The sequence below is a fragment of the Lutra lutra genome, chromosome 12 (genome assembly GCF_902655055.1).
Source record: "Lutra lutra chromosome 12, mLutLut1.2, whole genome shotgun sequence".
NCBI lineage: Eukaryota > Metazoa > Chordata > Mammalia > Carnivora > Mustelidae > Lutra > Lutra lutra.
Genome location: NC_062289.1, coordinates 13039659 through 13067565, shown reverse-complemented (window position 1 = coordinate 13067565; position 27907 = coordinate 13039659). Strand labels below are relative to the sequence as shown.

Here is a 27907-nt window from a genome sequence, read left to right as displayed (position 1 = left end):
AGTGGTATCCCTGGCCTTTTCCCACTGGATACCATTACTGTACCTCTGTCCAGTCATGACAATCAAAAATGTCCCCAGAGAGTGCCAGATATCCCCAAGGAAGCAGAGTCAACCCATAGTTGAGAACTATTTGGCTTAAAGCCACCAAACTGAAATGCAGCCCAAAGTACATTATTGCAAAGCCTCATTTATTTTAAAGTTAGTATAAAATATAAAGCCTTTGGAGAAAAAAAAAAACTTAGTAACCAATAAAAATGTATTCATTCATTGGTATAAGTACATAATGTTTTAGAACCAAGTAAAGCAACATGGTGTCACAGAAACAAAACACTGGTCTGGGAGTTAGAAAATCAGATCCAGGGGTGCCTGGGTGGCTCAGTGGTTTAGGCCTTTGACTTTGGCTCAGGTCATGATCTCAGGGTCCTGGGATTGAGCCCTACATCAGGCTCTCTGCTCAGCAGGGAGCCTGCTTACCCCCTCTCTCTCTGCCTCTATCCCTACTTTTGATCTCTCTCTCTCTCTCTGTGTCAAATAAATATATAATATCTAAAAAAAAAAAAAAAAGAAAAAGAAAATCAGATCCAAATTCTGATTTGGAAAAATTAGTTCATCCATGTGGGCCTCAGTCTCCTCACCTATAAACTATGGGGGTTGATTTGGGGGTATCCTCTTAATGAGTAGCTCAGAACTTGTTCCTGTTCCATATGTTAGACAAAGATGTGTAGGCTCCACACCTATGACAAAACCCCACACCTTTAACACAACAGAAGACACAGTTACTTGTTATTGTATGATTTCGGGTTAGGAACATTCCTGGGCTATTGCCTGATTCATTTCCCAAGGTCTCCTTGTGGCCCAGCAGCCTGGTGGACAAGGGTCAACCACTCATGGGAAGTAGGTCACAGTGGATTCAGAGAGCCTATCTTACTGGGGTCTGCTCTTCCGTCACCACTGGAATCAGTGCCTTTCCTGAGTTACTTTTTATACCTCTTGCTATTGTAACCTCCTATAAGAAACATGGAAAGGGAAAAATGCAACTGTAGACACAGAAACATTCATATAATTCATTGGTACAAAATTTAGTCATCTGCAGTAAACCGTCTTGGAAGTTAATTGTAAAGCCTCCCCCTCCAGTCCCCAAACTCTGTCTCAGATAGTTTCTCCTTGCAATACCTGACGCTTGACACTATGGGTCACATATGTATATTTTTAAAGAAATGAAGCCTCGGTCACTTTAGTTGTAATTTATGGCATCATCCATCCTTCTCTCTTAAGCCTTGCCATGGACCAGTGTTCATTCTTGTTTTCAATGCTCAGATGGTCACAGTTGGGCCAATAGAAATCTCTTTAAACTTGTCATTTTTAAACAATCCTTTCAGATGATTCTAAATCTTTGCTAACTGACAACACGATGTTCTGGGCCTGTTCTGAATTTTCTTGGCTCAAGATAGGTCAGATCTCCCATTCTCAGTGAAACAGAATATATATATATATTTTATATACATATATATATATAATATATATTACCTATTATATACATAATATATAAAATATATTTTAATATAATGGTTTTTATTTTATCTTAATTTTTTTATTTAAAGCTAAACCTTATTTATTTTTTCAGGACTGAAACACTTGGAAAATATGTCACAGCCTTAAAACACCAAACATAGGCACATAGCCTACATTATCATTTCAAGTAATAAGCTGGTAAAAAGAGAACAAGGTCCTTATCAAAATGATAAGGTGCTCAAGCAAGAGTGGGAACACAGCTTGCTACAAAGGCCCTTAGGCCAAAGTGGTATTTGGTGGTGGTGGTGGTGGTGGTGGTGGTGGTGGGAAGGTTGCTCCTCTTTGTTTTAAAGGAATCATAGCTCAGCCCTGAGTTGCTTAAGTTTTCTCCTTTGACCTTTGTTGCCCAGGGATTATCTCGATAGGGCTGTGTTGTTTCAGACTGACTTTAGGCTCTCATTCCCTCTTATTCTATATAAACAGATGTTTTCCGAATCTAGTACTTAATAACTCTCTTAATTAAGAAGGCAGCAATTCATCCTTCAGTGTTCATTCCTGGATACTTGTATTTGGTGCAAATGAAGCCCCCTTTTCCTTTGAGGGAGAATGCCACTGTCACTGTAAGGATGTCCTGTGCCTCTGCTTCCGAGAGCCTCAGGCCCCATCGTGGCAGCTAGCGAGTGGGAAGGGCTGCTTCCCATACCCATGGAGCATTACCTCCCATGTATTTGCAGGAGCATCCTCCTAGTTGGAAGATGTAATGTGTTTTCCAAGAAATGCATATCCACATCTTCTTGACCAGAAACAGATAGCCACAAGGAAGTATTCAAAGTTCTTATCCAAACCACCTCTCCCAACTCCACAGCTTAAAAACCAGGCCCTTGTATATAAAACAAAACCAAGCAAAATAAAGATCCAGAAATTCTTTTTTTCCTTCCCTTCTAAATTAGTGACCTCATGGATTTTGTTTTATAGCTTACAGAAAATATTTGGTGATCCTTCTAGTAAACAGGAGTTTGGCAACAGACAAAAACACTTCTGCTGGGGCGCCTGGGTGGCTCAGTGGGTTAAAGCCTCTGCCTTCGGCCCAGGTCATGATCTCAGGGTCCTGGGATCGAGCCCCGCATCGGGCTCTCTGCTCGGCAGGGAGCCTGCTTCCTCCTCTCTCTCTCTGCCTGCCTCTCTGCCTGCTTGTGATCTCTATCTATCAAATAAATAAATAAAATCTTAAAAAAACAAAAAAAAACAAAAAAACCCACTTCTGCTTACACTAATATAGTGCTTTTTCAAACGTATTTTTCTTTTCCTTGAGCTACCTACTCTTCTCTTTTCTTTCACATAACATTTCATTGAAATAAAGTATGTCATAATTTTTTTATCTTTAATCATGTCTTTATATTACAGTGTTATTTAGAAGGTATACAAATATGAATTTTCTTTTTTTAAGATTTTATTTATTTATTTGAGAGAGAGAGAGAGACAAAATGAGAGAGAGCATTAGAGGAGAGGTCAGAGGGAGCGGCAGACTCCCCACGGAGCTGGGAGCCCTGTGCGGGACTCTATCCCAGGTCTCCTGGATCATGACCTGAGCCGAAGGCAGTTGCCTAACCAACTGAGCCACCCAGGCACCCAAATAAGAATTTTCTTTAAAATAATTGGGTTTTACCGACATTTCAAAAAATAATTTTAATATGTTACTTATTCTACCACTTTTGTGAGAAAACATAATAGTTTTATAATTTGTGATGAATACACAGGTGGAAGGCCACTGGGATGCAACAATTCATAATCTTTTTTTTTTTTAAACTTCAGTCAGAAGATCCTAAAATTTCTTAAATTGTGACGGCCCATGATTTTCCTTATTTGCCATTATCTGAATATGTTATCAGTTATGAACAAGAAAAAGAAATTCTGATTTTCCTTCATAGGGTCAGTCAGGGGATATGAGAGCACAGGACTGCCGGCAATTGGATTGTGATGAATATGCCCTTTGATATTTTATTTAATACCTGTTACATTTGAATATTTACTAGTATCACTATTCACCTTTAGTCATGGTAGTTTTATTGTTGAATTTGTAATATCTTAGAATTTTTGAAAATATAAAAAAAATATGCATCACCTCAATATTTGTACCAGCCCAGTTTACTAAAAGCCAATTAGGAATGTCAGAAGAGACAACTAGATTATTATCAAAATAGAGTAAAATTATAAATGATCAAAGAATAATATTAAATATTTTTACTCGTTAAAGTTTTTTTCAAAAAGTTAACAAGAATGACTTCTGGGGATTCATATAATTTTTACAATATTTCCTTGGTTCCACAAAAATTAGTTCAGAAAAGACATTAGCATTTTTGAGTCCTGACACTGTCCCATGATATTTTATGTTTCTGGTACCTCCATATATTCCCAAATACCAGTCTATCCAATGCCAAGGCAAAATGAGAAAGGAACCTGATATGTTTCATATTCCACAGTGGCATCGAACCTGGGGGACAGAATGACATCTGGGGCATGAAGCATGGTCCCTCCATGCCTGCAGAGACCCCACCAGTGAATTTTAAATTGACTACTAATTTGTATATCAAATTTGCCTTGTTGCCTTTGCCTTATCTCTTACTCCATCTCATGTTAATTATTATTTCAGATTAAGAGGATGTAGAAATTAAGGTAGGTTCCAGTTCTCTGTGACCTATTAAGACTAATAATGACACTCATTGCCTTCATACATTTTCATCTATTTTACATAGCTCTTCCATTTCGTCCTAGCCAATAAGATGTTGCTATTGATTAGGGGTCCAAAGTCTTGAAGTTGAATGCCTCCACAGACACACAAATAATAACATTGACTTAATTAGATTCCCATCCATAATTTCTTTACCCAGTGTCAGAGTGGTCCTTTACCTCTTCTCCGTACTTCTACCTCCCACCAGGGATATGGTTCAAGTATAGCACACATGACCTTCCCCTCTTTTTTTAAGATTTTATTTATTCATTTGAGAGAGATAAAGACAGAGAGACCACAAGCAGGGGGAGCGGCAGGCAGAGGGAGAGGGAGAAACAGACTCCATGCTGAGCAGGAAGCCTGACCTGGGGCTCCATTCCAGGACACTGGGATCATAACCGGAGCCAAAGGCAGACTCTTAACCTTCCGGGCCATGCAGGCGCCCCTGCATATGACGCCTTAAAGAAAACTACATCTCTTTACAGAAAATCTTACCTGTCTTTGTCAGTGCGCATTCATTTTGCTCCAGATGGCTGCATAAATGATTATCACTGCGTAGCACCCTTTATCATTTCCTTGTAGAGAAGCCATTTTGTGTTTCAGATCCCATGGACATAAGGGCCTGGGGAAATTAAAAGTGCAATAGATAATAGATAATAGATAAAGTGCAATAGAAAATTAAAGCTTGGGCAGAATAGCAATTAGTAGAATAATGGGATTATGAGAGCCACACTGGAAAAGGAAAAGCCTAAAACCACTTAATTTCAAATAATTGTAGGATCTTTTTTGTTTTATTTTGTTTTCACATCTCTCAAGTCCCAATTTCGCTTCATTTAGGATTTTCTAGATATACAGTACCTTTGTCTCTCTTTTATATCTTCATGCCTGCATCATTAGCCTTAATCTTGCCTGCCATGTGGGCAAATAAAATTTCTCATTTGATACTTTTTAAATCCTTGTCTAGGTTTAATCAGTGAGTAATTGTTAAATTGCTCCATGAGAGTGAGCAAACCAAAATGATTTGTAGACACAATTCATTTTGTAGCCATCGATTTTCACTCTGCCAGCTGCTGGGCGCTTTCCCCAATGCATGATCTGTGTTCTGTCAGTAGATCACAGTCATGATCTGTGTTCTGTCAGTAGATCACAGTCATGATCTGTGTTCTAACCAAGTCAATAACTACCTATTTTTTGCTACGAAACACACATGCAAACACAACCACTAACAATGAGTCCCTTCCTTCCTTTATTTTGTGGGGTCCCTTCCCCTCGAGCAGGACCTGCTAACTGATTTCCTTACTCCCTGTTTGCAGATGCTTCACTTCAACACAGCCTCGGGATGGGGAAGCTCTTCTCAGGCTCAGGTAAAGACAACGTGTTCTTTCAGGGAAAGAGAGTGTGAGACTGACTTTAGAGAAATCACTATCGCACTGATATATTTAATTATGCTTACCATCCTTCAAAGCAAAGGAATGTGTCTCAGATTTCCATCTTGTGACATCTCAAGGACAGTGTTAATTATTAACTTACCAGTATTTTACTTCTGTTTTGGACAGATTTTGGCAAGATAGTTTGGAAATAAATGTTTTGCTTTATCCTTTGATATTCACAGTCAACTTATATTGGTAAAATGAATTATTTAGTATACATGCAAGGCAAATTCATTATCTGCTGTTAATAATTTTATTCTTAAGTTAATTATTTTGTATGTGCTGCCGAAGTGAGCACTCAAGTTAACTATTTTAGTAAAATTTGTAATTAACTTTGATCACAGGTACTATTTGAGAAAGGGCAAGAAATTGTAAATAGAGGTGGTGTTGCTGAATTTACAAACATCATTATTTTTCAGTTCTTTCATGGTATAATATACATATCTTATGTTATGTGTAAATAAGAGTGTGGATATATTTGCAGTCCTGTAATACATTTTTATACATCTTTTTAATAACAGCCAGGACTTCAGTCTCAACTGAAAAGAGTTCTCTCTGATATAAACACATCCCATAGGGATTACGAACTCCACATCGCCAATGGTCTTTTTGCAGAAAAAGTGTTTGACTTTCATAAGGTAAGCGTGGCCTCCCTTGTCACAGGTTATTTCCACTCTGGACCCCAGTTCAATCCATCATCTGCAAAAGGCTTTTGTCTTTCTACAGAGCATACAGTGGTGATTTTTTTTTTTTAAATAGCTGCTAATTATGTTCCCAGACGTCTTTGAAATGTCATCTCTCCTGTTTCTAGAGTACAGCTTTACTGGAGCTGAGCACTCCCCATATTCAGGGTCCCCAGACTGAGAGGCTCCAAAACAGGAGACCAGGTCCTCTGGCAGTGATGGGGAGGGAGGAGCAGGCAGCCCGCTTAGGGTCGTCCGTGGGCAGCAGAGGAAAAAGTCTAGCCACTTTTCCTCTGAGCTTTGTGTCTCCTGGATCATTGTGGATCCCCAGGGCTGAGTTCACCTCCTCTGTTCTCAGCCACGCCCTTTCACCCCTCCTGCCAACAGTAACTTTGCCATGGGATCCTTTACGGCCGTGAGTGTCCTGGTAGGGGACATGGCGGATACAGCCAGCTGCTGGCGGAGGAGCGGCTCAGGCTGGTCCAAAAGCAGGGTCTGGCTCACGTGAGGTCAGCGGGTGAAGCTTCCACGTTACTGGGTGGTTTCCGTGCTTTCAGTTCACTCACCGTGGCTTTCTGCTCACGCAAAGACCAGGGAGACCCAGACTGTACCCTAGAGGCTCCCGGGCTCGTCGCATGCTCCGCGCGTGCGTACAGCCACTGTCGCGATGACAGCCGGAAGCTGGTTAACGCTGTTCAGCAGCTGCAGTGGCCATGATTTTCAGGACGTGTTTGTGCTCCCTGTAATTCTCCACTCGTCAGAGGACCATAAAGCTCTGCTTCCGTGACATCTCTGGCTGATCTCCCCTTGTGTCTGTGCCAGCTGTCCGTGCTCCACCCAACCATTATTGTCTCCTGTCTGTCACCCACACAGATCTTTGTCCCCTCCTACACCGCGCCCAAGCCCTTCGGCAGCCTGCCAGGTATGAAGCACTGGGCCACTTTGTGTTTTAATCTTTCCAAAAGAATCCTACACAAGCTTTCCAGGGCCGCCTTGTATGTTCAACTCCACATTTCGTGTCTCTTTTCCCACACATACTGCGGACTCCCTGAGGGACTGTTAGCCCTTTTAACCTGGAAGTTGATGTGTCTGTCATGTTACTATTTATAGCACATTTCCATGTTCCTTAATCTGGGACTCAGTGTATGCACCCAGCACAGGAAAGGTGCGATCCAATCACCAGCATGGAAAATAGACGCTGCCATTGTTTTCCCTCCCAAACATTTACAAACACAGCTGTTCTAAAAACTATTTTGATTAAAAGCATGACTTGCCTTTCAGTTGTCACTGCAGTACAAAGATAGATCGTCTCCAAATTTTCTACATTTTGTTGTGTAACAGTTTTTTTACTCATATTTGAATATGAAAGAGTCTATTTGAACTGAGGAAGATAATAATAATGTATAAATTTTCTTTACAAAATGTATGGAGAAGACCCAGCCGCCATCTCTGATACTTTTCTCCACTCTCCTCCCTGAATCTGTGCTAAATCTGTCTTGGTCAGACCTCTGTGAATGTCATTCCCTATTGCCCCAAGCTCTGCCACCATTGAGAGTGACTTCACTGTCCTGTAACAGCCAGTTGTGAGCTCAGTTTCCCTCCTTACAGTCTCCTGACCCTCTCTCCCTATGCCATTACAGTAACAAATGCCCAAGCCCCACCCTGAAACTCATCAACACCCAGAACTGTTCTATTCCAATCTACAACTGGAGTTGCCCCGTCAGTGGCCACATCATTTCATGCTTCTCATTCTCTCATTATTTCAGTTCCACTCTACCTGTTCTTCAACTGCATCGAGTTATGCAATTTTTCCATCTCTAATCATCTCTCAACATATGAGCTCTCTCTCTCCCCCAACATAGCCCCACCCGGATCAGTCTCATGACTTCCCTCAGCAGCTGTGCCTCGGCCCATAGGTGACACTTGTGCCAAGCCTCGGTGTGTGCAGTCACCACCAGGAAACCACGGGCTCCTAACCCTGCTAGGTGTCCTCCATGCTGTCCAGCAGTCAGCTGGGCACTCACAGTAATTTCTCTCATTCCTCACACCAGTTTCTGAAAGCTCTTCTGTTTCTCTCCATTTCCTAGCAACTCCTTATGGCCACCATCAGTTTCAACTAGGTCTATACCAGGAGCTCTAATCTCTGCTTTCTTAGATTTGTTTAGTTGGTCCGGGAACAGGAAAAGGGCCCAGTGCTATGGGAGCTCAGGTAAGGACTAGAAGCCATGGGAGTTGGTGGAAATGGCCCTGGGTTTTCTTTAGTGCACATCCTGCTTCCCCTGTTATCAGAATCACAGCAGTAACAGGGTGTCACCACTGCCTTTGGGTGGGGTGGGTGGGTGGGTGGACGTCTGGGTCATCTGGGATAACCTGAGACCTCAGGGTGACACCCCTGTGCTCCTCAGAATTGCTGCTCTGGGTTCCTGAGGTGACTGCCTGCACGCCTACTGCTCTCCACCTACCCAAAACCCAACACTGGGACTTAGCTCCTAAATTTTATAGCCATTTGTTGTGTTCACCTCAAAAATAGAATTCCCATACTACACAAGCACTTTTAGCTTTCAAGCTTCTTCTTCTCTCTCTCTCTCTCTCTTTTTAAAATAGGAACTTACTTTAATACTGAAATGGAAATACATGTTGTAATATACATAGGATGAATATTTTAGCTCTGAATAGACCATTTGATCTTCTTAAAATTAATGGAAGAATTTTTAAGAGACAAAACAACAGTGTCTCTTTCTTAAAGGTGAATACATCATATAAGTTCTTGGGACAAATTGTATCTAGAGAAAAAACTAGACTTGAGTTGTCTTATATTCCAGCTTCTCTTCTATAGGTAGAAACAAATCTGCCTCAGAATAATGCACTTTCTTTCTTTTTTTTAAATTTCTTTTCAGTGTCCCAGAATTCATTGTTTAATCATCACGCCCAGTGCTCCATGCAATATGTGCCCTCCTTAATACCCACTACCAGGCTCACCCCTCCCCCTACCCCCTCCCTTCCAAAACCTTCAGTTTGTTTCTCAGAGTCCACAGTCTCTCATGGTTCGTCTCACCCTCCAATTTCCCCCAACTCACTTCACATGCCCATCTCCCAATGTCCTCTGTGTTATTCCTTATGCTCCACAAGTAAGTGAAACCATATGATACTTGACTCTCTCTGCTTGACTTATTTCACTTAGCATAATCTCTTCCTGTCCCATCCATGTTGATACAAAAGTTGGGTATTCATCCTTTCTGATGGAGGCATAATACTCCATAGTGTATATGGACCACATCTTCCTTATCCATTCGTCCGTTGAAGGGCATCTTGGTTCCTTCCACAGTTTGGCAACTGTGGCCATTGCTGCTATGAACATTGGAGTACATATGGCCCTTCTTTTCACTACATCTGTATCTTTGGGGTAAATACCCAGTAGTGCAATTGCAGGATCATAGGGAAGCTCTATTTTTAAATTCTTAAGGAATCTCCACACTGTTTTCCAAAGTGGCTGCACCAACTTGCATTTCCATCAACAGTGTAAGAGGGTTCCCCTTTCTCCACATCCTCTCCAAAACATGTTGTTTATTGTCTTGTTTATTTTGACCATTCTAACTGGTGTAAGGGGATATCTCAGTGTGGTTTTGATTTGAATCTCCCTGATGGCTAATGATGTTGAACATTTTTTCAGGTGTCTGTTAGCCATTTGTATATCTTCTTTGGAGAAGTGTCTGTTCATGTCTTCTGCCCATTTTTTGATGTGATTATCTGTTTTTTGTGTGTTGAGTTTGAGGAGTTCTTTGTAGATCTTGGATATCAGCCCTTTGTCTGTAGTGTCATTTGTGAATATCTTCTCTCATTCCGTGGGTTGCCTCTTTATTTTGTTGACTGTTTCCTTTGCTATGCAGAAGCTTTTGATCTTGATGAAGTCCCAAAAGTTCATTTTCACTTTTGTTTCCTTTGCCTTTGGAGACATATCTTGAAAGAAGTTGCTGTGGCCAAAGTCAAAGAGGTTACTGCCTATGTTCTCCTCTAGGATTCTGATGGATTCCTGCCTCATGTTGAGGTCTTTTATCCATTTTGAATTTATCTTTGTGTATGGTTTAAAAGAATGGTCAAGTTTCATTCTTCTACACATAGCTGTCCAATTTTCCCAGCACAATTTATTGAAGAGATTATCTTTTTTCCACTGTATATTTTTTCCTACTTTGTTGAAGATTATTTGACCATAAAGTTGAGGGTCCATATCTGGGCTCTCTACTCTGTCTCACTGATCTTGTGCCAGTACCATGCTGTGTTGGTGATCACAGCTTTGTAGTAAAGCTTGAAATCAGGCAATGTGATGCCCCCAGTATTGTTTTTCTTTTTCAACATTTCCTTAGCAATTCGGGGTCTCTTCTGGTTCCATACAAATTTTAGGATTGTTTGCTCCAGCTCTTTGAAAAATGCCAGTGGAATTTTGATCAGGATGGCATTGAAAGTATAGATTGCTCTAGGTGGTGTAGACATTTTAACAATGTCATTTTCCTATTTAAGCAATAAATTCCCATCTCCACTTGTCTTCTACTTGACAACGAAAATAGGCAATCAGGGCAGATCCATACCCCAAATAACACCCTGCTCCCTTTCCCTTTTCCCTTCAATATCAGGGGGAACACTTTGCTTAATGGATAAGTCCTCCATTTCTCCTTGCCACCTCACCCTCTCCCTTGCCCCCAGTTTCTTGGTGCTGTTTCTGTATTTTTCCTGAACTTCTGTCACTCTGTTTTCTTATTCTTCATCACATATAAATGTGCTCCAGATACACATCTTCTCAATTTTTCTCTCCTTGTTTTTTAAAGTTACCCCATGATTCTCTTTCCATTTCTGTGTTTCTCACTCTGACAGTCTAAACTTGAAAAATATTATCTGAAGGATGATATGTACAGGCAGAATCCATTTTTTTTCACCCTCTCTCACTGCTCTATCCATTGCAAACTAGCTTCTACCTTCCACATTCTCCTAAAGCTGCTCTTACCAAGGTGACTAATGGCTTCCAGTGGACACCAAGCTATGGGCACTTTGCAGTCTGGGTCTTACCTGCCTCTTTAGTATTCAATGCTATTGGAGATCCCTGAAACTTTCTCCTCTCATGGTTTCTATGGCATTGATTTCTCCTGGTTTTCTACCTTCTCTTCATTTCACTTTCCTTTGTTTTTCTTTATTCCTTTATTCATCTCTGAAATACTGTTGCTCTTCAGAGTTCTGCCCTCTGGCCTCTTCCATTTTGAGTCTACTGTCTCACCTAAGAAGAGATGATTGACTTTGAAAGTTTAACTTGATGTTGTCCTCCGTACCTCCGCAGCTCATTCATTCCTCACCCTCAATGTCATGCTCATCTTTCTGCCTGCCTACTGCCAGTCTTCAAGTGGGCATTTACAGGTTCTTCAACACAGCATCTCTCTTATCCCCACATATTTTCTTTCCTCTGGGTTCTCTTTCAGTGAATGACCTACCAGGTATTTTGATCAACTTTGACATTTCCTTTCCCTGGAGCTTCACTGTCCATCAGTGAAGAAGCATTAATTGATTTTCCTTCTACTTTCAAAGAAAAGTTATTTGACATAATTTCAAACTCACATAGAAGTTTCAAGTATTATAGAAAGAACACTTTCCTCCTGAAGCATTTAAGATGCTTTATTATGTTTGAATACTTTCATGTAATTCCTACAATGGCATTCTTCTACATAGTCACCATACAACCATCAAGATCAGGAAGCTAACAGTGTACATTCAGCCCATCTTCAGATCCTTTTGGGTGTCACCAATCAGCCCAACATCATCCCTCATAGCAAAGGACTTAGCTCAGAATCAATCATTATATTCTGTTGTTGACTCACTTTTAGTCTCCTTCGGTTTGGAACAGTTCATAGCCTGTCTTGACTTTCATGATCTTGACACTTTTTTTTTTTTAAAGATTTTATTTATTTGACAGACAGAGATCACAAGTAGGCAGAGAGGCAGGCAGAGAGAGAGAGGAGGAAGCAGGCTCCCTGCCGAGCAGAAAGCCTGATGCGGGGCTCAATCCCAGGACCTGGAGATCATGACCTGAGCCAAAGGCAGAGGCTTAACCCACTGAGCCACCCAGGCGCCCCGATCTTGACACTTTTGATGATTATTTAGTGTCCAGTTTTAGGCCAGTTATATTTTAGAATGCCTTTCAGTGTGGGTTTTTTGGATATGTCTTCATGATTAGAGTCCTATTTTCTCCCAGCATTTCTGAATTATGATTGATATATAATATAGTATAAGTTTAAGGTATAGAACATGTTGATTTGATTCACTTACATATTATGCAAGAACTATCACCATAGTATTAGGTAACATTTGCACCAGATTTGATGGAAACGTCCAACGAAGCCTGTTTATTTTTGTTGTGTTATCCCTGTGGCACACTGGCAGGATTCTGATTTATCCTGTTGCTTGTCCTGCCATCTTTGGTCACATGATTACAGGGATGTATGCTGGGTTTCTCTGCTGTGAAGTTACTCTTTTTCTCTTTGTTGTTAAGTATCTTGTGAGGAATGGCTTTCAGGCTGTGTAAATATCTCATTCTTGATAAAAGATATTTATTTATTTATAATAATATGGACCCATGGTGTCTTGTTTTAGCCAAAGGGTTAATCCATCATATTATTTTCATGCTCAAATTATCCCTTCTATTGACATCTATATTTGTTTGACATGCCCACCTCATTTGAGCACTTTCTTTCTGGCACCATGAGAATTTCCAATCTCATCTTTCCCTGCCTCAGCCCTAGAATCAGCCATTTCTCCAGGAGCCCTAGTTCCTTTTTACGAAAATACATGCACATATTAAATCAATGTTCATCTTTTTACCCAAATATAGCGAAACCCATGAGTTCCTACTGGTATCTCCAATTTCCATCAAACACCACAGGGTTCTTTTTTTTTTTTTCTCTTTTTCTGTGTTTGTTTAACTCCGTTCTCCAGCATTGAGAAATCTGGCTCTATTATTCTTACATATTTACTTGCTTGATCAATCTCCCTCTATGTAACCCATTTCCCATCACTGATGGATGCTGTTGCTCCTCCCAATGTGAAAACACCTTCTTCATCCCATGCTAGGCTGCATACACACACACACACACACACACACACACTAGGAGTATACGTCTTCCCTCGTCTTAGTCCCCCACATCCCATGGTGGTTGCCCACCACAGAGATGTTCCTGTGTTCCTGTCACTTTTTTGGGGCTTTGACACCCCACAAGATTGTCCACTTCACACTATTTAGGATCTAACACCTGCATGAGGCCACCCCTCCCCAGGAATGCCTCTGGATTCTGCCTATGCTTGAATTCCAGAGCTGGGCATCCCTGACAAGGCAATGTGTTCTTTGTCTCCTTTGGCTGCTAATACTTTGTGTTGAATTTCTCCTCACCATGATGGAGCTCTGCCATCCATCCAGCTCTGCCACACTGGTCCTCCCCACCCTGAGATGTGTACCTACCTAGATTTGCCCCTCCTAATGGCTTTGAGTCTCAGCTGTTCAACAAGGAAAGGGAAGGGTAGGGGACAAGAAAGAGTTAGTTCTACCTTCTTAGTGTATCTCTAAAATTTGTTTTGTCCTCCCTATGGCCCTGGAAACTGCCAGTGCTTCAGTTCAAGACCTCTTTATATTCCTAAAGATAAACTATAAGGACATTTTAGTAAGTCCCTCTATTTCCATTCATTTTTTTTCCTATGCTGATTTCAGAGTCACCTTTATGAAATGCATATTTAATTATATTACTCTCCTGTTTTTATCCTTTTAATCCTTTTAATAACTCTCCCTAAAATAAAATGAAAGCTCCTTTCCCAGGGAAACAAGACAGTCATGCTCTTCCTCTGTCCTGGCTCCTGTCCTCCATTTTCCCCTTTCACCACATGCTTCAGTCATCACAAATTCCTGTGGGTCTCCTGAGTGTGCAAAGATACTCTTACTCCTCTGAGTGTACTACTGCTTGGGGCTTTACCTTTTCTGCTCATCCTCTTCAACTTGACTTCTTTTTTTTCCTTTCAAATGCAGGCCAGGTCCAGGGGCTTGAGCTTTATCTTAAGTATAAGAAGTTGCCTGGAAACCTTCTTAATGCTTTCAGTAGGAAGCGAGTGACACAAGCAAGGGAGATGAGCAAGGACACTGTTGAAGTACTTATGGTGAGAAAACAGTGCTAAAGCCAAGGAAGTGGGCTTTAGCCATAATCCCTGTTAGCCTCCCCTAATCCACTTCAGATAAACTTAAGTTCAAATAGTGTGCTTGCTGTGCAAATTCAATTTCAGGTTCTCTAGCACCCTATCCGGCCATATTTTCATGTTTCTATCCATATTTCCTCATCTTTGAGTGGGGAATGAGTCTGAGTAAAATGGTGGAAATGAAGAGACAAGTTGAAAAACAGAGTTTTTATATGCTTAGTTAATGGTGACTTGTGACTATAAGAACTATGTTTCACTTACAGAACTGTAATTATTTATATTTATAGAACTATATTGAGTGTGCTGAAAAATTATACAATGCCAAAGTGGAACGAGTTGACTTCACAAATGATGTAGAAGATACCAGATATAAAATCAATAAATGGATTGAAAATGAAACACATGGTGAGTGCAACCCTATTTTTTTTTTTATAAGATTTGCCAGTGATATGTGAATACTGAGAATGGCCAACTTTAGAGCTGAACATCTTTTGTAAAACATGCAAGGAACAGTTCCTCCTAATCCAAAGTAATGATTGATGCTATTGAATATTACTCATGCACTCTTGGTGGTAAGACAAATTGGTGCAACCACTATGGAAAACATAATGGAGGTACCTCAAAAATTAAAAACAGAGCTATCAATATCATCTAGTAATTCCACTACTGGGTATTTATCCAAAGGAAATGAAAAACACTGATTTGAAAAAATACATGTATGCCTGTGGTTATTGCACTGTTATTTACAGTAGCCAAGATGTGGAAGCATCCCACATGTCCATCAGTAGATTAATGGATGAATAAGATGTGTATATATCTCATAGATAGATAGATAGGAATATTACTCAGCCATAAAAAGGATGAGATATTACCATTTGCAACAATGTGGACAGACCTAAAGGGTATAATGCTAAGTGAAATAAGTCAGACAGAGAAAGGCAAATATCATTTCATTTACGTGTGGAATTTAAGAAACAAAACAAAGAAAAAAGGAGGCAAACAAAAAACCGACTTTTAAATACAGAGAACAAAGAGATGGTTAGGCGAGGTGTGGGTTGGGGGATGGGAGAAATAGGTGAGTACAATTAACTTGATGAGCACTGAGTAATGTGTAGAATTATTGGATTATTATATTGTATACCTGAAACTTAATATAACACTGTATGTTAATTATACTTCAATTAAAAAAAAAAAACAACCAAGAATGGTGGTTACCAGGCTTTGGGGATTGTTGTGTGAAGGGGAGTTGTTTGATGTATTTAGAGTTTCAGTTTTGTAAAGTGAAGTAAGTTCTGAAAATGTGATATACCACAAGGCATATATAATACAACTGATCTGTTAAGATGGTAAATTTGATGGTATATGTTTTTTAACACAATCCTAGCACCTCAAAAAATCAATGCTTCCTTTTCCCATTTCCTATTCTAGTCCTTGGCTTTATGCACAAAAAATAAGTTGACCTAGTTATGTTCGGAGTCTACGTTCACCTCTGTGTTTATATTTTTTTTCTTCACATTCTATCTCCCATATTTTTAGAGAATACTTTGCAATTTTTATGACCACTTAATTGCATAGGTCAAGTATGAAGTAAAGAATGTAAACATCCCCGGGTGCCTGGGTGGCTCAGTGGTTTAAGCCGCTGCCTTCAGCTCAGGTCATGATCTCAGGGTCCTGGGATCGAGTCCCACATCGGGCTCTCTGCTCAGCAGGGAGCCTGCTTCCCTCCCTCTCTCTGCCTGCCTCTCTGTCTACTTGTGATCTCTCTCTGTCAAATAAATAAATAAAATCTTAAAAAAAAAAAAGAATGTAAACATCCTTAATAGTTTTTTATATTTACTATTTGGTGGAATGGTAATATTTAGGTTATATTGGTTACATCAAATAAATTATTAAATAAAAGAAGAAAGAAAATTGCTTTAGTATTTGTCCACAATGTGGTTCTGAATAATCTTAATAATCTGAATGCTTTATACTTTTCAGAAATCTTACCTATTACATTATCTCATTGGATTGGGAAACAAGCCTATGAAACAAATATTGATTTCATTATGACCATTCATAAATTACTATTTGGGAAATATATTTTATATCATTGCTTCCTCTAAAAGATGCATTGTTTATCTTTCATTTAAAACCCTCTTCATGTATCAAAATAATGTATGTGACAAAAGTGGTACCTTCCAGAAAAAGTACATTGCTTTATTGGTAAGTGTTTTCGTATAGCTAAAAACTGAGTTCCAGCAGATGTTCTTGTTGAGTTCAAAACAAATAAGGAAATGTATTCATTGCTATTTTGTTAATCAATTGATCCCAAACCTAGTCATTTCTTTACTTAAGGCTTGACTTGGATTTATACTCTGAACATTATACAAGTATTTGCTGAGTGTGGTTCTGTCTCAAAAGTATGAAACATGTGACTTACAAACATTTGACATACTACAACTCGTCCTGGGAACAAGAATACAGTGTCCCAGTTTTCTTTTGTTTATTCATTCATCATTACCTCAGTAGAGGGTTACTTGGACCATTAGCCACCACACGTTCCAAATATACTATTCACAAATGAAGAGGAACTGTGTAATTGCTTTTCCTAATAACTGAATTGAATTCTATTTAGTGTGTAGTTTTTTTTTTTTTAGTTTTTTTATTTTTTCCGCATAACAGTATTCATTATTTTTGCACCACACCCAGTGCTCCATGCAATCCGTGCCCTCTATAATACCCACCACCTGGTGCCCCCAACCTCCCACCCCCCCCCTTCAAAATTCTCAGATCGTTTTTCAGAGTCCATAGTCTCTCATGGTTCACCTCCCCTTCCAATTTCCCTCAACTCCCTTCTCCTCTCCATCTCCCCTTGTCCTCCATGCTATTTGTTATGCTCCACAAATAAGTGAAACCATATGATAATTGACTCTCTCTGCTTGACTTATTTCACTCAGCATAATCTCTTCCAGTCCCGTCCATGTTGCTACAAAACTTGGGTATTCATCCTTTCTTTTTTCTTTTTCTTTTTTTTTTTTTTTACGGCTTTATAAACATATATTTTTATCCCCAGGGGTACAGGTCTGAGAATCGCCAGGTTTACACACTTCATAGCACTCACCATAGCTCATACCCTCCCCAATATCCATAACCCCATCCCCCTCTCCCAACCCCCTTCCCCCATCAACCCTCAGTTTGTTTTGTGAGATTAAGAGTCACTTATGGTTTGTCTCCCTCCCAATCCCATCTTGTTTCATTTACTCTTCTCCTACCCCCTCAGCCCCCCATGTTGCATCTCCTCTACCTCATATCAGGGAGATCATATGATAGTTGTCTTTCTCCGATTGACTTATTTCGCTAAGCGTGATACCCTCTAGTTCCATCCACGTCGTCGCAAATGGCAAGATTTCATTTCTTTTGATGGCTGCATAGTATTCCATTGTGTATATATACCACATCTTCTTTATCCATTCGTCTGTAGATGGACATCTAGGTTCTTTCCATAGTTTGGCTATTGTAGACATTGCTGCTATAAACATTCGGGTGCACGTGCCCCTTCGGATCACTACGTTTGTATCTTTAGGGTAAATACCCAGCAGTGCAATTGCAGGGTCATAGGGTAGTTCTATTTTCAACATTTTGAGGAACCTCCATGCTGCTTTCCAGAGTGGTTGCACCAGCTTGCATTCCCACCAACAGTGTAGGAGGGTTCCCCTTTCTCCGCATCCTCGCCAGCATCTGTCATTTCCTGACTTGTTAATTTTAGCCATCCTGACTGGTGTGAGGTGATATCTCATTGTGGTTTTGATTTGTATTTCCCTGATGCCGAGTGATATGGAGCACTTTTTCATGTGTCTGTTGGCCATCTGGATGTCTTCTTTGCAGAAATGTCTGTTCATGTCCTCTGCCCATTTCTTGATTGGATTATTTGTTCTTTGGGTGTTGAGTTTGCTAAGTTCTTTATAGATTTTGGACACTAGCCCTTTATCTGATATGTCATTTCTATATGTGGAAAACCCAAAAGACTCCACTCCAAAACTGCTAGAACTTGTACAGGAATTCAGTAAAGTGTCAGGATATAAAATCAATGCACAGAAATCAGTTGCATTTCTCTACACCAACAACAAGACAGAAGAAAGAGAAATTAAGGAGTCCATCCCATTTACAATTGCACCCAAAACTATAAGATACCTAGGAATAAACCTAACCAAAGAGACTAAGAATCTATACACAGAAAACTATAGAGTACTCATGAAAGAAATTGAGGAAGACACAAAGAAATGGAAAAATGTTCCATGCTCCTGGATTGGAAGAATAAATATTGTGAAAATGTCTATGCTACCTAAAGCAATCTACACATTTAATGCAATTCCTATCAAAGTACCATCCATTTTTTTCAAAGAAATGGAACAAATAATCCTAAAATTTATATGGAACCAGAAAAGACCTCGAATAGCCAAAGGAATATTGAAAAAGAAAGCCAAAGTTGGTGGCATCACAATTCCGGACTTCAAGCTCTATTACAAAGCTGTCATCATCAAGACAGCATGGTACTGGCACAAAAACAGACACATAGATCAATGGAACAGAATAGAGAGCCCAGAAATAGACCCTCGACTCTATGGTCAACTCATCTTCGACAAAGCAGGAAAGAATGTCCAATGGAAAAAAGACGGCCTCTTCAATAAATGGTGTTGGGAAAATTGGACAGCCACATGCAGAAAAATGAAATTGGATCATTTCCTTACACCACACACGAAAATAGACTCAAAATGGATGAAGGATCTCAATGTGAGAAAGGAATCCATCAAAATCCTCGAGGAGAACACAGGCAGCAACCTCTTCGACCTCAGCCGCAGCAACATCTTCCTAGGAACATCACCAAAGGCAAGGGAAGCAAGGGCAAAAATGAACTTTTGGGATTTTATCAAGATCAAAAGCTTTTGCACAGCAAAGGAAACAGTTAACAAAACCAAAAGACAACTGACAGAATGGGAGAAGACATTTGCAAATGACATAGTGTGTAGTTTTTAAGGGTATCAGATTGCTAGTATCTTTTTCCATCTGGACCAATTATTCATTTCTCTTCCTTCTTTTTTCATGCAAATATATTTCAAAAATTATTCTTATTTTGATAAGCATTAGTTCTCAATACTCATTTGGAGGGCACACTTCAATGCTGTCAACATTCCAACAAACCCACCCAAGTCCTATCACCCCAACTCCACCCTCCACACACTACCAAAACAGTCCTCTTCAAAGATAAATGTGACCCTTCATGACCATGTCCTTTCTTATCTTCCAATGAATCCTGGACAACTATTTTCCATTGCCTTCAGGATAACCCAAAATTATTACCAGACATTCAAGGCTTTTTTCATTATTGGCTCCTGCCTCTAACCTTTCCAACCCTACTTTCCCTACGCATTGGAATGACTTAGGGTTTCTACAAATACACTGTGCTCTTCTATGCTTCCATGTGTTTGGGTAAACAGCCTCTGCTGTATGCAGATTCTCTCCCCCTCCCGCCTTGCCATCAGCTCAAGCAGAGGGCCAAGCCTGAGATGGGGGCCCCTCACCTGTGCCCCCACAGCACACTCAGCATGTGGCTGTGGTACCCATGTGTACAGCTGCTCCCCTGCAGCGCACCGTGAGCCCAATGATGGCAAGGACTGTGCCTTTCATGGTTGTGATTCAAGTATCGAGAATAGGGTTGACATCCAGAAAAATCTTGTTCATGTGGAAGGAAGGAAGAAATTAGTCCAACAGAATGGAGTTAAATTATATCTGAAGTGCTGTGGCCTTGCCTAGGCAGTAAAGGTAGTTTGGTGCTTAACAGCAAGGAGGGGCTTTGGGAATTGTCTTTCTGGGTCAGAATCCTGGTGCCCTAACTTTCTTGTTGTGTGATTTTGTATGAATTACTTAATCTCTCTGTGTTTCAGCTTCCTCAACAGAAAAGTGCCCACCTCACAGAGATTTTGTGAGGATTAAATCAAACAGTGTGCATAAAGTGTTCAGAGAGTACTGGATGGAGGAATTGCTCATATGTTATTACAATATCATTGTTATTATAATTATGTTGTAAGGAAAATATCATGTTCACATGTCTTTTTTAAAAAATTATTTTAGTGAGACACTTGGGTGGATCAGTTGGTTAAGCATTCACTTCTTGATTTCGGCTCAGACTGTGATCTCAGGGTGGTGAGATCAAGCCCTACCATGGCGGGGGTGGAGGGGGCATCCTCAGTGGGGAGTCTGCTTGAGATTATCTCTCCCTTTGCCTCTGTCCCTCTCCCTGCTCTCTCTTCTTCTCTCCCAAATAAATAAATGAATCTAAAAAAAATTTAAAGATACATTAAAACTTAACATATTTTCTCCATTTATATTTCAAAAGGCAAAATTAAGAACATCTTTCGAGCAGGTAGCATAAGTTCTTCGGCTGTAATGGTGCTGGTGAATGCTGTGTACTTCAAAGGCAAGTGGGAGCTGGCCTTCACCAAAAATGAAACTGTAAATTGCCTGTTCAAATCTCCCAAGGTATGGGAATACTTTTTAGATTTTTTTTTTTTTTTTTTTTTTTTTTTTTGGCCAGGAGACCTGGGTGTCTCAGTTGGTTAAGCATCTGCCTTTGGCTTAGGTCATGATCTCAGGGTCAGGGTCCTGAGATCAAGCCCCACATCAGGCTCTCTGCTCAGTGAGAAGTTTGCTTCTCCCTCTTACTCTCCTCTGTGCTTTCTCTCCCAAATAAATATAAGTTCTTTAAAAAAGTTTTTTTGGTCATAATATTCCTTTGCAGAAATTATGGTATTTGCATAGACAAATGATGGATTCATCATTTCTTTACTTATTTCTTCTATAGGTTACCCAATACTATATGGTGACTTGCTTATAAAACAACCTATTTTCCTGATAATGCAAGTTATGGTACACTATTGGAGGTGCCCCATAAATTGATATTTCTTAAAATATGTTCAAATTTGAGAAAGGTAATAACATGTGAATTCATTTTAAGATAATCTAGTTGGATGCCTATAAGAAGAAAATATTACAAAAGTGTGCTTTTCATTTTTTGTGATTCTAACTATGGGGTAGATAATTCTAGTCATTTAACATCAGTGGTTTTTCCTGAGTCAAAGCCAGGATGTGTTTCCTTTTACAAAGGAAAAAGTTATGTTTAGTAAAGTTATGCATTCTCAAGTGTCAGTCTTTTTTTAAAAAATTTTAAAAGATTTTATTTATTTATTTAACAGAGAGAGATACAGTGAGAGAGGGAACACAAGCAGGGGGAGTGGGAGAGGGAGAAGCAGACTTCCTGCCCAGTAGGGAGCCGATGAGGGGTTTGATCCCAGGACCTTGCAGTCATGATCTGAGCCGAAGGCAGACTCTTAACAACTGAGCCACCCGGGTGTCCCCCAAGTGTCAGTCTTAACCAACTTTTGTAAAACTTATATTCTTTTGTGTATGTGTGTGTGTGTGTGTGTGTGTGTGTTACCAATTTGTACACAATAATCTTATGGGATAGGAGAAACATCAGGGGCTTTGGAGTCAGAAATACTGTGTTGGGGTCCTTGCCTTGCTCCAATGCCAATCTGCTTTGTCTTAGGCAAGTTCACTTAACCACTGCTGACCTTCCCATCCTCACAAATGAGGCGATTCCACTAACTGACCTCTAAAGTTTCTTTCAGTCACTCAGCCTTTTGTGTTGAAACAGAGAAACTCAGAAACTTTTAAATTTAGTTTTGTTTATTGAAATGTTCTTTCTGCATTCTTCCACATCAGAACTTTTAGATACAGGAGTGGTGAGAGCTGGTAGAAATCAAAGATCGCTGAATGAGTGATAAGTATCGCTATGAATAGTATAGATTTTTTTTTCTTTCATCAGAAGTCAATTACAGACCCATACTATCAAAACCACACAATTTAAGAATGAGGTCTTAGGGGCACCTCAGTGGCTCAGTTGTTAAGCTTCTGCCTTTGGTGCATGATCCCAGGGTCCTGGGATTGAGCCACACATCTGGCTCTCTGCTCAATAGGAAGCCTGCTTTTCCCTCTCCTGCTCTCCCTGCTTGTGTTCTCTCTCTGTCAAATAAATAAATAAAAATCTTTAAAAAAAAAGAATGAGGTCTTATAAAAATAAAAAATCTATAACATCCATTTTTGATTACAATGCTATTTAATAATTATTTGTTGCTTACTATATAGACATTTTCAGATAAAATGCTAAGTGCAAAGAAATGAACCAAGTTCTAAGTACATTAACTCACATGATCTTTACAACAGTCCTGAACAGTAGAGACTGTTTTACCTCCATTATATTGATGAAGAAAGGGAGGCACAGAAAGGTGACGTAACTCGCCCAAAATTGCATGCTGGAAGTTTTAAATTCAGGCAGTTAATCTCAAAGTCTGCGCTTGTACCCCTAAGCTGTGAACCACTGCAACCACTATTGGCAAAAGTCAGGAAAAATCTACAGGATCAACCAAATGAAAACTGAAACACTATTCTTATAAGTGAAATAAGGTAGATTAATAAAAATTGTTTTGTAACTTGACTTTCAGTGTCCTGGGAAAGCAGTCGCCATGATGCATCAAGAACGGAAGTTCAATTTTTCTGTCATTAGAGACCCACCCCTACAGGTTCTTGAGCTCAAGTATCACGGTGGCATAAGCATGTTCATTATGCTGCCTGAAAATGACCTGTCCCAAGTAAGTTGCTACTGCCACTTTCACTATTGGGGAATTAGAAGATTTGTAGGATATTATTGATTGTGTTTTTATGCGTCAACTTTACAATTTTGGGTTGTAAGAATTAGAGATCTACCCCTATTCATTTGACAAATATTTAAGGAGTACCTACTCTGTGCCAGGTGCTGTTGTTACTGAGATTGACTTATTTCCATTTAACATAGTTTTAGTTGAACAGCTATGAAATTGGAACCCTCTGAAATCTCAGCTTTGGAGAGAAAATGGCATGAGTTTAGGTCTTTGCACTTGGCCATGAAAATAGTGTTTCATGTATTATTGGAATTTGAACAGACAATTTTCAGGCAGGAATGATACTGTGGGGTCTGGAGTCCTGGGCCTTTGTGCGTTGAAATGTATGGTCTCATTCTGAGCTGCTGTGTCTCTGGGAAAAGCAGAAGTTAAGGACTGCCCTGTGACTGGTGTGACTAGGACAACAGACCAGCATGGCACAAGAGGCAAAGAGCGCTAGTCCTGCAAAGCCAGGAAGAATCACCATATCTCAGATCCTGATCTTTTTTCAGGCCTATCAATATAACCTCCTGAGCCTGTGACCTGAAATCCCAGAAGCCTAGGTGTCAACATCCCTCTCTGTATTTCCAATCAAAAGTAATAATAGACACCATTCATTGAGCATCTACTATGTGCCAGGCCATGTACTCTGAGCTGCATTTATGTTATCTCATTTGATCCATACAGCAGTCATGTGGGGCAGGGAAAGGAGAGTCATGGAATTTGATCAATTTATCTGATAGATACATACATATGTACAAATATGTGTGTGTGTACACACCTATCAGCTACCCTAAAATGTTACACCTAAAGTTTAAAATATTTTTTTGTGTTTTGATTAGTAAAATGTTGACTCTTGCTTGTAAAATAACTGGGAAACTACAAAGAATATAAAGAAGTTCTCCTCCTACCTAGAGGCATAACTTCTATCCATCCTTTTTTATGATTTAGAAACATGATTTTAGGGGCGCCTGTGTGGCTCAGTGGGTTAAAGCCTCTGCCTTCGGCTCGGGTCATGATCCCAGGGTCCTGGGATCGAGCCCCACATTGGGCTCTCTGCTCCGCGGGGAGCCTGCTTCCTCCTCTCTCTGACTGCCTCTCTGCCTACCTGTAATCTCTGTCTGTCAAATAAATAAATAAAATCTTAAAAAAAAAAAGAAAAAGAAACATGATTTTAGAACTTTAGAAATACAGTTTCTAAATGGACAAAACCACTGAATCATTATAATGATTTTCATTTAGTTTCATTTTAATTACCTTTTTTTGATGAACAGCAAGAGGAATGTCATGAAGTTGCTATTGTTAAACCTAAAGTGACAATATAAAATATTGATACTCATATTAAACCAATAATTCACTTGACAATCATTGTCACAATTAGATTTTAGCATACATCAGTTATTTTAACTTCAAATAATCTACCATAACAGAAAAATTAGCCCATATAAAACAAATGGCAGATAACATGAAAGATACATTTGTTCTTATACTTATTGTCTAAGTTTTTCTTTTCTGTAATAGATCTTCCTAATAATGTTTAGATCAGATGAGTATAAATCTACATTCCTACATTATCCTATAGACCTATATAATCCTATGTAATGAAATAATGGGGAAGTTGGCTTTATAGTGAGCTAAATGAGGAAGCAATTCTAATTCAGAGTGAGAAGTTATTATAGATTAACCATAAACTGGATAATTTATACACATAAAATTTTAATCAGACAAAATTTGATTAAACAAATTTAGGTCCTTGATAAGGATAACTGTGAAAAGCTCTTTAAAATTCCAGATTTATAAGAGTATCTATCTACATATAAGATTAAATATCTACATAAAAGATTTATAAGCAATGTGCATGAAAAATCTTCCCTGTGTACATCTGGACTAGTCCCTGACCAATTATCAGTATTCAAGAGTTGGTGCATTCCATTTGGGAATCATTGAGGGCAGCAGTGGTGCTAGAGAGAGGGCCCTGGGCTCCTAGCTATGTAACTGACGTGCCCAGCTATGCAATTTGGCATATTTCCTACAATGTCTTGAACTTCACTTGTCCCATGTGTTGAGTAGGAGGATGTATTTGGATCCAAGCCCCCTAGAGGTGTAGGCGACTGTGCTAGTAGGTACTGATCACCTAAACTCTGGAAGCTAGAGCTCTGGGCTCCTTGCTTTGGGCCACCTGACGTTCCATTGGTTATTCTGGCAAGCTATGCAAACATTACCATTTTCTATGTCGTTCATGATGGGAAATGGTCAAGAAATGCTGACTTAAATGACCACTGAGCTCCTTTCACCCTCTGATGATCTCTGCTACCCTAATTCCTTCACCTGCCCGTTTTTCCACTTTGGCTGTATTTGTTCATATGTGGGCAGAGAAAAGAAATGCCTTGAAATACAAGTAAGTCACACCTTGTCATAGCAGAGAAAATTAAACATGATTTGTTAAAAAGTGCTTGAACTATTTGTGCTAATAATTTCCCATTTTCAGAATCCTCTGGACCCATTGACATACTTTCACTCAAATATCCAGAAGAGAATAATTATGGAAAACCATATATCTTTGTAGTTGGTGTTTTATCTGTCCCTTAAGCATATTGAATTGCCTTTTCAATATTCCTACAGATTGAAAACAGACTGACCTTTCAGAATCTAATGGAGTGGACCAATCCAAGAAAAATGAGCTCTCAGTATGTTGAGGTGTTTCTTCCTCAGTTCAAGATAGAGAAGAATTATGAAATCAAACACCACTTAAGAGCCCTAGGGCTGAAAGACATCTTTGATGAATCCAGAGCTGATCTCTCTGGTGTAGCTTCAGGAGGCCGTCTGTATGTGTCCAAAATGATGCATAAGTCCTACATCGAGGTCACTGAGGAGGGCACGGAGGCCACTGCTGCCACAGGAAATAACGTCGTAGAAAAGCAGCTGCCTGAGTCCAGGGTGTTCAGAGTTGATCGCCCGTTCCTCTTTGTCATCAGGAAGGATGACATCATCTTGTTTAGTGGCAAAGTGTCTTGCCCTTGAAAATCCAGTTGGTTTCTATTATAGTAGTCCCTACCACATTAAGGAACCACCACAAGAGGATAGATTTAGGTGTAATTGAAACATGTGGTGTTTCCTTTGTGTTTATTTCCTTTTAATATCGATCGGCAGATGCCTTTGGAGACTTGACCCTTTGCAGACGCTTGGTTGATTGTCCTGACTCTGCTTTAGCCTATCTACCACTGTGTGCCTCATGTATTTCTAAGTTCATTCTCTTTCTGCCCCAACTCATTCCCATCATTCCTCCCCGCCTCCCGACTCCCATCTCCATATCCCCTTGCAACCTGGAGCTGAGCATCACGTCGGGGAACTTCTGGTAATGACAATGTGGAAGCAGCCTAGAGATTTGCCTGAAACTCTATAGTTATCCCAGTTATTCCAGTTTCATTGCAAAATGGGCTTGGAAGGAAGCCCAGCTACTGAATGTCGGTGTGAAGGATAACCTTTCCCTGCTGACCTAAGAAGACACTGGAGAGTTTCCTTCCACATATCTGATTTGAAATCAGTGTTGAATTTAGAAGCCAAAAAAATACAGATTTGGGATTGGGGGACAACTGTGATACTTCATTAATAATTTCAAGTTCCTATCTTTTGGGCTTTCCTTGATAGAGACTTTTTTTCCTTGATAAAGACTTAACATGTACATAGTTTTTCCAACATTTGTATCTTTGAACTTTGCCATTTGTTATTTACAGTATATAGTTCACGTGGTGTATAGTTTATTCTCTGTTTGTCAGAATAAATAAATACAACATGGCTGTACAGTGTGATTGTTCTCCTCTGACCAGTTGTGGACTACTAGTACTTCCTTTGCTAGGCCAAGCAAATTAGCAATGAATAGAAAGAATGCTTTTTAAATATAAATCTGATTTGGTTCAATGTTGCTAATTTATTACACACGCAAGTTACTTTTACAGATGCATAGTCTGATAAGGTCATTTTAAACAATTTTAAGTACTAAGATTTAAATTCACAAAACAGATCAAAAATAAATTGAGAATCAGTAGACCAAGCTGAACTCACTTAGGATTTTATAAGCAGGTTATTGAATTGTTTTTTTATCACAAAAGACTTTCACCTGAATAGGAACGAAATAAATCTGGAATAGTCTGTAGCATGGCACTGTGGTGCATAATACTAGACCTCGAAGCTATTCGATTTTCATCAAATGTAGAATCCATGAATATGGCACAAATGTGTTAATGTGACATGATTTAAGAGATGTAAAAAGGCTTCCAATCAAAATAATTTTAAATGCTAACCTGTCATGCCTGAAATAACTATTATGTCTTTCAGAGACTATTTTTGGGGGGAGTCATATTAACCAGTATGCAGTGGTATGTCTCTATCTATCTATCTATCTATCTATATTTTTTAAAGAAGCTGGTTTATTCTGATTAACCCCATTCCCACTTATTGCCATTCAAAAATGACATACTTCTAGACTCCGTCCTTAGGCAGTAAAGATATAAGAAGAGGGTGAGGGAGTGTGCATTCTGATGGCAGCCATGCTGTTCAGAAGCATGGGCATTCTTGTCTGTTGGTAGGGATTCCTGGACAGCCATG

General features: G+C 39.6%; 1 protein-coding gene across 2 annotated transcripts in view; it reads left to right on the top strand.

Annotated features, from left to right (window-relative positions):
* Positions 1 to 27079, top strand: part of SERPINB7 (serpin family B member 7) — a 34187-nt gene extending 7108 nt beyond the window's left edge. For both annotated transcript variants that reach the window (XM_047697649.1, XM_047697648.1), the window contains exons 3-8: positions 5554 to 5604; positions 6192 to 6308; positions 14855 to 14972; positions 20944 to 21086; positions 23108 to 23254; positions 25925 to 27079. In XM_047697649.1, the coding sequence (XP_047553605.1) occupies positions 5554 to 5604; positions 6192 to 6308; positions 14855 to 14972; positions 20944 to 21086; positions 23108 to 23254; positions 25925 to 26323 (975 nt within the window). In that variant the 3' untranslated portion in view covers positions 26324 to 27079. The remainder of the gene's footprint in view (positions 1 to 5553; positions 5605 to 6191; positions 6309 to 14854; positions 14973 to 20943; positions 21087 to 23107; positions 23255 to 25924) is intronic.
* Positions 27080 to 27907: the final 828 nt, after the last annotated feature.